Source organism: Mauremys reevesii, linkage group 15 (genome assembly GCF_016161935.1).
Source record: "Mauremys reevesii isolate NIE-2019 linkage group 15, ASM1616193v1, whole genome shotgun sequence".
NCBI classification, from domain to species: Eukaryota; Metazoa; Chordata; order Testudines; family Geoemydidae; genus Mauremys; species Mauremys reevesii.
This window is the reverse complement of record NC_052637.1, coordinates 13,011,474-13,022,086: the sequence shown is the minus strand read 5'-3', so window position 1 is coordinate 13,022,086 and position 10,613 is coordinate 13,011,474. Positions and strand designations below refer to the sequence as shown.

Sequence of the window (10,613 nt, the reverse complement as noted above, 5' to 3'; positions counted from 1 at the left end):
AAAGTAAACCGAGACACCGAGGTGATTGTGATGCTGGAAAAGGAAAGTGAAGTGTAAACTCAGCATAAGTTTGTGATGCAAGAGCTCAGTGATGTGTGTGTCTCTAGAGAGGTCTAAGATGAACGTCAAAAAATGGAAAAAGAATAAAAACAATAGGAAAGTGCTGGACCTTGTCTCCTGGAGATGAATGTAACCTGCTTTGACACAGTGTTGATCATTGTCCCCCTCTAGTGGCTGAGTCCACTAGAGCCTGATAGCCTTTAGCTGAGCCAATAATACATTTTCAATGGAAGAGTCACAGTCCACCCTGGTGATCTATGGTGACCACTTGTCAAAGTTACAAAAGACTAATACAAAATGGCGTTGCCAATTTTGGCATAAATCTATACAGCAGTGTGATTTTTCTGCCAATATTGGCCTTTTAACTGACAGGAGGAGGGGTGATCATGGAATGTCAAAGATCTAAGTAGGAAATTTGCCTCCAGAGTCTTGGTTCTTCACTGACCCAACAGGATGAGGGCCTTATGGAATATTTATGGAACTGAATAGATACTACTATTTGATTAAAATACATCATCTGCAGATTCTGTTGTAAATCTTGTTTTCTTCCTCTAGTTGCACCTCATGGCAAACCCAGAGCAGGGGAATCAAACAGTTCTCACAGAATTCATCCTGCTAGGATTTGGGAATCTTCCTGAGCTACAAATTCTTCTCTTCCTCCTGTTTCTTATCATCTACATCGTGACTGTGGCTGGTAACGTCCTCATCATTGTGCTGGTTGTGGCTAATCAGCAACTTCACACCCCGATGTACTTCTTCCTGGGGAATTTGTCCTGCTTGGAGACCTGCTACACCTCCACTATCCTGCCCAGGATGCTGGCCAGTCTGCTGACTGGGGACAGAACCATTTCCGTTAGCGGCTGCCTCACACAATATTATTTCTTTGGGTTCCTGGCAGTTGCAGAGTGTTGTCTCCTGGCAGTGATGTCCTATGATCGGTATTTAGCAATATGCAAACCTCTGCATTATGAAGCCCTTATGAATGGCAGGTCCTGCCTCCAGCTAGCAGTTGGCACTTGGATAAGTAGTTCTCTGGCTGCTGACATAACAATTTTTTTAATGCAACAATTAACTTTCTGTGGCCCTAATGAAATTGACCATTTCTTCTGTGACTTCATCCCAGTAATAAAACTCTCCTGCAGTGACACACGTATGATGGAGCTTATCACTACCATGCTGGCTGCTATATGCACTCTCCCACCATTTCTATTAACGCTGGCAACATACGTCCGTATCATCACCACCATCCTGCGAATGCCCTCCACCACTGGGTGGCAAAAGGCCTTTTCCACCTGCTCCTCTCACCTCATCGTGGTGTCAATTTTCTATGGGACCATAATGATTGTCTACATGCTACCCAAAACTGATACACTGAGAGACCTGAACAAAGTGTTCTCCGTCTTCTACACAGTCATGACTCCCATGGTCAACCCTCTCATATACAGCCTGAGGAACAGAGAGGTCAAAGAGGCCCTGAGAAAAGTTGTCACTAAATATTCTGCTGTCAAAAGGATTCAGACTGTCCTGTCATAGTTTGTTCAGTGCCCATGACATGTGAATGAGCTGGTTTGCTGTAATGTCTCTGACTCACGTCTCTCACTGGCCATCTGGCTTTTTAGGTGAGGTCAGTGGCCGCTATAGCTTGTACTCAATATTGGGACTGATATTTCTGCTGTTTTGGTTTAGGGCTGCAGGTCTTTGTGGTTTGATTAGTCTGATATTTATCACTGATGTTGTGGGTTACTTTAAAACACCTCGTCAAGGAGGCACCAGGGCACAGAGATGCCATCCTGTGCTTGTCTCCATTACAATGCAGTCTGTAATTACATGAGCACACACTGTGTCTTATACCAGGCACCTTTATTGTGGATTGCACCACATACTCAATATTTCTTTTCATCTAGCTCCTTCAATGTGCAATGGTAATATAAGATGTGAATCAGGTCTCATGGCCCAATAACTCTGTAAGAATGGGAGCCCTGAGGTGGGACAGTGAAGAAGAAAGGTCAGTACTGTGATAGTGGCACAGAGACACCTGACTTCTATTGCCTGTTTTGTTACTGGTTGACTTTCACCTCTCTGGACCTCAGTTTACTCATCTCTACAATGGAGTTTCTTGAGACCCCTGTGTGAATGGCTGCTTTGATCCCTTATTGCCCGTGGTACCCTTCTTTTGCAGATTTCCAAATGCCAGAGCTCTGAAATCTGATCTGTCAATTATAGAACACAGAGAAAGCACATGGTGTCCACTCCTACAGGGTGCTGGGCATATCCTGTGAAATGCTGAGCACCCACAGCTCTCAGTGAAACCAGTGGGAATTATGGGCACTCGGTGTCCTGTAATGTCAAGCCTGCAGCAAGCATGATTGTGGGTGAACCTAGCCTGATCTGGAACAGCACCTGGCAGATACATCTTATTTCCCCAGAACTCCCTCAGATTCACTATTCATTCAATTCATTGGTGCCCTGTTACTGTTGTCGTGACAGCAGAATATGCAGAGTGCCAGCTCTTCTATACTGAGGATTCAATTTTTATCAGTAAATGTCGATTTTCCCCATACACACACTGAAGAAAAATATTTCCATCGATAATAATTGAAATGTGCAGACAGGCAAAGTAAGAAAAATGCTGCTTGAAAACTTATTGGAATTTGATTACAGGATATTTACTTTGTATATTTTGACATGTGAGTTGACAATTTGCATTTTAATGGTTTATAAAACTTTAACTTTTTAAATCTAAATGTCTACTGTCAAACAATTGTCTGAACTCCCATAATTTTGCATGACTGTGAAAATCAGAAATTCAAAATAGTGCTTAAAACTGAACATCAATATTATCCATCAAATTATATTTTTATAAATGAATTCTGCCAAGTCTAGCTATAGTTAGGGTTGAGCTTCACTTTCTCTTTAAAGATGGATCATTCTAAGTGCTTACAAATTTTCCCTGCCTCGTGGGGCAGTTAGGTAACACTAGTGTTCCAAATCTGAACCAAAGGTTCCAGAGATACTTTCATAGACTTAAGGTCAGAAGAGACCATTATGGTCATCTAGTCTGACCTCCTGCACAACACAGGCCACAGAATCTCACCCATCCACTCCTGTAACAACCCCCCAACCTATGTCTGAGTTATTGAAGTTCTCAAATCATGGCATAAAGACCTCAAGGTGCAGACAATCCTCCAGCAAGTGACCCGTGCCCCATGCTGCAGAGGAAGGTGAAAAACCTCCAGGGCCTCGGCCAATCTTCCCTAAAGGAAAATTTCTTCCCGACCCCAAATAAGGCGATCAGTTAAACCCTGAGCATGTGGGCAAGACTCACCAGCCAGCACCCAGGAAAGAATTCTCTGTAGTAACTCAGATCTCACCCCATCTAACATCCCATCACAGATCATTGGGCATATTTACCTGCTAATAATCAAAGATCAATTAATTGCCAAAATTAGGCTATCCCATCATACCATCCCCTCCATAATCTTATCAAGCTTAGTCTTGAAGCCAAATATGTCTTTTGCCCCCACTACTCTCCCTGGAAGGCTGTTCCAGAACTTCACTCCTCTAATGGTTAGAAACCTTCGTCTAATTTAAAGTCTAAACTTCCTAGTGTCCAATTTATATCCATTTGTTCTTGTGTCCACATTGGTATTAAGCTTAAATAATTCCTCTCCCTCCCTGATATTTATCCCTCTCATATATTTATAAAGAGCAATCATATCTCCCCTCAGCCTTCTTTTGGTTAGAGTAAACAAGCCAAGCTCTTTCAGTCTCCTTTCATAAGACAGCTTTTCCATTCCTCGGATCATCCTAGTAGCCCTTCTCTGTACCTGTTCCAATTTGAATTCATCCTTCTTAAACACGGGAGACAAGAACTGCACACAGTATTCCAGATGAGGTCTCATCACTGCCTTGTATAATGGTACTAACACCTCCTTATCTTTACTGGAAATACCTCGCCTGATGCATCCTAAAACCGCATTAGCTTTTTTAACGGCCATATCACATTGGCGGCTCATAGTCATCCTGTGATCAACCAATACTCCGAGGTCCTTCTCCTCCTCTGTTACTTCCAACTGATGTGTCCCCAATTTATAACCAAAATTCTTGTTATTAATCCCTAAATGCATGACCTTGCACTTTTCACTATTAAATTTCATTCTACTACTATTACTCCAGTTTACAAGGTCATCCAGATCTTCCTGTATGATATCCTGGTCCTTTTATGTATTAGCAATATCTCCCAGCTTTGTGTCATCCACAAACTTTATTAGCACATTCCCACTTTTTGTGCCAAGGTCAGTAATAAAAAGGTTAAATAAGATTGGCCCCAAAACTGATCCCTGAGGAACTCCGCTAGTAACTTCCTTCCAGCCTGACAGTTCACCCTTCAGTATGACCCGTTGTAGTCTCCCCTTTAACCAGTTCCTTATCCACCTTTCAATTTTCATATTGATCTCACTCTTTTCCAATTTAACTAATAATTCCCCGTATCAAATGCCTTTCTGAGATCGAGGTAAATTAGATCCTGTGGGAATAGAATGTGAGATGCTGAGATTGTTTAGACTTCTGGGCTGGGAATTGTGTGTGAAGGGCTGGCCTTGGGCTCGTTCTCATTGGCCAGCTAATTGTGAACAGGATGATAAGTCAGACAGGTGTGTAGGATGATAATTACCCTATGGGTTACAGCTGCGGCTGTGTGGGTTTAATTAATTAATTGGCAATTGTGATTGCTTACCATATTGTATATAAGAGCATGCTGGGAATGAATAAACGCATATGCATACACACACACGCTTTCTCTCTCTGTTTGGGATCACATTGAATGTTGAACTCTGTTCCTGCTCTTCTGCGATGCAACAAATGGTGGAGAAGCTGCGGGCAATAGTATCGGTGGCCTGAAAAAAGGAGGCGCACCTGAGTTTCAGTGTCGAGCGGCTGGGAGCCGCAGGGCGTCCGAAAAGAAGGGCGCACCTGAGCTCAGTGTTGAGCGGCAAGCTGCAGGGCGTCTGAAAAGGGAGGCACACCCGAACTTAGAGGTGAGCAGCTACCATGGGAACCGCTGTCTCAGCGGAAGAAAGGATGGTGATATGCATCGCGGAGCGGGGCAGGCGGCCCGGCCTCGGCCCCTCATGTCCGAGGAGGAGGAGGAGCCGCGGTGGCGGTGGTGGCTGCACTGGTTGCTTTGCTGTTGAAAACTTAAACTTTCGCGGTTGAGGCAAGAGTGCAGGCGGCCTTTTCTGAGCTCTGCCGCCCAACGCCCGGAATGCTTTTTGTGTTGCCGGTTAATAGAGTGCAGTGCCAATGTGTGCACTGTGTTATCACATCCGACAGAGAGAATGTTACTGTGATAGTGGAGTTGCCTTTAATTGAGTCTCAGCAGAATACAACAGTCTGCACAATCAGGAAGGATTTGAAATTTTGTCATTTTGCTGCTGGAGAGACCAAAGTACAGGCCAGCGGAGCTAGAGAGTTCTTCGGTGGTCCCAGGTGGATACCGGCGAAGTGGGTCCGGCCTTGGCTGCGTCCTCGAGCGTGACAACAGGCAGAGTTAGACGAGCCATACGAGACGTGCCCGGACGCCGTGGAACCCGAGCCCCTGGAGGAGAACTGCTTGTTAGCTATGCCAGGATTTTTTCCTGTTTGATCCTCCGTGACTGATTTATTTGTTTGAGATAATTTTGCTGTGCTTGTAAGAAATTTTGTGCTTCCTGCATAGCATTTAGTGTACCATGCAATTATTATTAGGAGTTATGTTTTGTGTTTTCGTTTTGTGATGTCTTCTGGCCAGAATTGTTGTTGTGTTGTTAAAATTTTTATGTGGTTTTTTTATGTATTTTCTCTAGGACCCCCCCCCTCCCTCAGTGTCAGTCTGATCACCTGACATCTGAGGGATGTTTCTATTGGGAAGGGGGGAATCCTGTAGAGTTTGCACTATTTATTTGTTGTGCCTTGTTTTTGTTTGGTGTTATTAGGGTTATATGTTAAGGATTGCATGGTTATATGGGTTGGCTTTATAAAGTTTTAATTTTGGCTTGTGATAGATTGTGGTGTTATGTTGTTATAAGTTCGAAATGTTTGGCGAATGTTTTTATCTTGTTTTCCTTTTCCCTCTTCTTTTGATTGTGAATAAAGGGGGGAGATGTGGGAATAGAATGTGAGATGCTGAGATTGTTTAGGCTTCTGGGCTGGGAATTGTGTGTGAAGGGCTGGCCTTGGGCTCGTTCTCATTGGCCAGCTAATTGTGAACAGGATGATAAGTCAGACAGGTGTGTAGGATGATAATTACCCTATGGGTTACAGCTGCGGCTGTGTGGGTTTAATTAATTAATTAGCAATTGTGATTGCTTACCATATTGTATATAAGAGCATGCTGGGAATGAATAAACGCATATGCATACACACACACGCTTTCTCTCTCTGTTTGGGATCACATTGAATGTTGAACTCTGTTCCTGCTCTTCTGCGATGCAACAAGATCCACTGCATTTCCTTTGTCTAAAAAATCTGATACCTTCTGAAAGAAGGAGATCAGGTTGGTTTGGCACGATCTACCTTTTGTAAAACCATGTTGTATTTTGTCCCAATTACCATTGACCTCAATGTTCTTAACTACTTTCTCCTTCAAAATTTTTGCAAAACCTTACATACTACAGATGTCAAACTAACAGGCCTATAGTTACTTGGATCACCTTTTTTTTCCTTTCTTAAAAACAGGAACTATGTTAGCAATTCTCCAGTTGTACGGTACAGCCTCTGAGTTTACCGATTCATAAAAAATTCTTGCTAATGGGCTTGCAATTTCATGTGCCAGTTCCTTTAATATTCTTGCATGAAGATTATCTGGACCCTCCGATTTCGTCCCATTAAGCTGTTCGAGTTTAGCTTCTACTTCGGATGTGGTAATATCTACCTCCATATCCTCATTCCCATTTGTCATCCTACCATTATCACTAAGCTCCTCATTGGCCTCATTAAAGACTGAGGCGAAGTATTTGTTTAGATATTGGGCCATGCCTAGATTATCCTTAACCTCCACTCCATCCTCAGTGTTTAGCGGCCCCACTTCTTCTTTCTACAGGCCCCCACCCCAAGCAACAACATTTGAAAAATCAAGTTCTTATAAGGATTCCTTTTTCCACACATCTGGGGCTCAAACTATGGCTTGGATCTGTACCAAACTTATCTGTCACTCAGGATTTGGTTTGAGGTCAGGGCCGCCAAGAGCGGGTTCGGGCACCGTTGAAAATTTCTTTTCACACCTTGCCCTCCCCAGCAAGGGCAGACCAGCTAAACAAGGCCGATGAAGTCAGGCCCTGGGCCCTTTACGGACTGCTGGGCCCCAGTAATTTGTACCGGCTTCCCCCCTCTCATCAGCCCTGTTTGAAGTTGCAGGAGCAAACCATCCCGATGTGTAGAAAGAAAAGAAAGACCAGCTTGGCTTAACAGTGAAATCCTTGCTGATCTTAAACACAAAAAAGAAGCTTAAAAGAAGTGGAAGATTGGACAAATGACCAGGGAGGAGTATAAAAATATTGCGCAGGCATGCAGGAGTGAAATCAGGAAGGCCAAATCACACTTGGAGTTGCAGCTAGCAAGAGATGTTAAGTCTAACAAGAAGGGTTTCTTCAGGTATGTTAGCAACAAGAAGAAGGTCAAGGAAAGTGTGGGCCCCTTGCTGAATGAGGGAGGGAACCTAGTGACAGAGGATGTGGAGAAAGCTAGTGTACTCAATGCTTTTTTTGCCTCTGTCTTCACAAACAAAGTCAGCTCCCAGCCTGCTGCACTCGGCAGCACAGCATGGGGAGGAAGGACCAGCCCTCTGTGGAGAAAGTGGTTCAGGACTATCTCGTTTGAAGCAACCACCCCTCCCCCTCCACTGCTCCTGTCTAGCCTGGGTAGTAGTGGGGGGGGGAGGAGAGATGCCTTTTATCCACAGCCCCATTGCTCAGGCCAATGGCCGGGAGACAGAGAGGGACACACCTCAGACAAAGGGGTGAAGAGGGTGGCAGAAGCCCCAGCCCCAGCCCCAGCCCAAGTCAGGATCTGGAGGACCCTCTCCTCTGGGGGTGTTTATGCCCCCCATGCGTGAGCCTAGTCTGCGCACTTTCACTGACACCACCGACAGGACTCGGTGCTGAAATGAGGTGTCCTTGATCTCTTAAAGTGTGGCCGCACCTATTCTAATGAGACAGCTCTGATCACAAGCCGTTCCAGCTAATCTTCTACCATAAACAGAGGTGGATCAGACTGCTAGCTTAGTAGTTTAATCCCCCCTCCCCCCAATTCTATAAGGGTATTATTTAAATTAGGAATGGAGAGAAAGCTGGCAGGAAGAGAAGTCAATCAAAGACACATTAGAAAGGGTGAAGATAGCTGATAAGTGGCTGAGCTACTAACAAAATATATAGTCTATATTGTACTATATGACTGGAGAGTAGCAAGTAGAGACAGCTGCTTGGGAATTTTCCATCAAAACATTTTTTGACAGAAAATGCAGTTTTGTCAGAATCAAAATTTTTCACAGGAGTTTCAGCCAAACATTTTCAATTTTTTTCCTGATGGAAAATTGGAACAAAATATTTTGTTCTGGATCAGGATGATTTGAAATGAAAATATCAGTTTGTCAAATCCAGTCAAAATATTCAATTTCAGGGCAGTTGGATGTCAATGTGCATCCAACTGAGCAGCCATGATACTTAGTGGCAGTTGTAGTTCAGATGCCTCATGCTTTTGTCCTCTTCTGTGGGGCTGGACTACATCTCCCATGAAGCACTGATTGAACCCTTCTGGTTGAACAATTCAAAAAGTCATAGATTCCAAGGCCAGAAGGGAACACTGTAATCATCTAGTCTGACCTCCTGTATAACACAGGCCATAAAACGTCTCCAAAATAATTCCTATTGGAATTAGAGCAGATCTTTTCAATAAAAATACCAATCTTGATTTAAAAATGTCCGTGATGGAGAATCCGCCATGACCCTTGATAACTTGTTCCAATGGTTAATTACCCTCTCTGTTAAAAATGTATGCCTTATATCCAGTCTGAATTTGTTCAGCTTCAGTTTTCAGCCATTGGATCTTGTTATACCTTTCTCTGCTAGATTGAAGAGTCCATTACCAAATATTTGATCCCAGTGTAGGTACTTATAGACAGTAATCAAGTGACCCATTAACCTTCTTTGTTAAACTAAATATATTGAGCTCTTTGAGTCTATCACTGTAAGGCATGTTTTCTAATCCTTTGGTCATTCTTGTGTCTCTTCTCTGAACCCTCTCCAATTTATCAACATGCTTCATGAATTGTGGTCACCAGAACTGGACACAGGATTCCAGCAGCAGACACACCAGTTCCAAATATAGAGGTAAAATAACCTCTCTATGCCTAGTCGATATTCTCCTGTTTATGCCTCCATTGCAGTACATCAGATGAGATGTAATCCAGCCAGGGAGTCCAGCTCAGAGGAAAATGGGAGCATGAAGCACCCACACTACAACTCCCATGAATCACTGAAGCAGCTCAGGGGGTGAGAGTTTAATGTCTAACCTACCCAAAATGAAATGTTTCAATTTGGTTAAAAAAAACCAACACCCCAAAATGTATCAATCTGAGAATGTTTGTTTGCCTTATAGTGATAGCCTCAAGAAGCTCAATCAATTTATTTAAACAAAGGGAGGGTGAAGCGATGACTTCATTACAGTCTGAGTACCTACATAAAGAAGCAATATTTAATAATGGGCTCTTCAATCTGTCCGAGTAAGGTACAACACGGTCCAGTGGCTGGAAGTTGAAGCTAGACAAATTGAGACTGGAAATAAGGTGTAAATTTGTAACAGCCAAGGTGATTACCTATAGGAACAATTTACCAAGGGTCATGGTGGATTCTCCCTCACTGACAGTTTAAGAAAAATATCCAATCTTGATGTATAAAGTTCTGCTGTAGGAATTATTTTGGGGGAAGTTCTCCAGCCTGTGTTATACAGGAGGTCAGACTAGATGATCAGCATGGTCCCTTCTGACCTTGGAATCTAAGAAACTTGAGAGGTGGTAGATCTCTGTTCAAATCTCTTCTCCCCATGAGGCAGAGGGGGGACTTGAACCAGGGTTATCCCGCACCCCAACTACATAGCCTAACCACTGGGCTAAAAGTTATAAGGGAGGTCCTCCTCTTCCCCACACTCCAGCCCATTCTTGCTTTGCATAAACTCGCGTATAAGGGCCCAATCCTTTAGGTGAGCTCTGACCATGTTTACCAAATTGGGCCCTGCAGACAAATGAGGCAGAGGACCAGCTATCTCCACCCAGTGCGTGCATTGCTCTGGGGCTCAGGTGTCCGGCTGGCTGGTGTTGTGCTCCGGAGCATATGCCCAGAGGCAGAAATGGAGGCACCTTGGGAACTTTTACTGCAAAAAAGTAGGAGCCCAGTGAGTTTAGGCACCAACAGGGTTTGATGGCAACTCAGCAGCAGTTTTGTGAATCCCAGATGGGGCCTGACTCTGGGATCTTCAGGGCCTAAAGCAATAGTTAGGCACCTAAGAGCCTTTGTGAATCTGGA

At 43.8% G+C, this 10,613-nt stretch overlaps 1 protein-coding gene across 1 annotated transcript; it reads left to right on the top strand.

The window, feature by feature from the left end:
• Positions 1 to 624: 624 nt before the first annotated feature.
• Positions 625 to 1,593, top strand: LOC120383072 (olfactory receptor 11A1-like). Its single transcript, XM_039500705.1, has one exon. The coding sequence runs from the start codon at positions 625 to 627 to the stop codon at positions 1,591 to 1,593; it is 969 nt and encodes a 322-aa protein (XP_039356639.1).
• The last annotated feature ends 9,020 nt before the right edge of the window (positions 1,594 to 10,613 follow it).

Bases quoted from the DNA above. Each gene is read 5' to 3' on its own strand.
- LOC120383072 (XM_039500705.1), top strand. From the start codon at position 625: ATGGCAAACCCAGAGCAGGGGAATCAAACAGTTCTCACAGAATTCATC.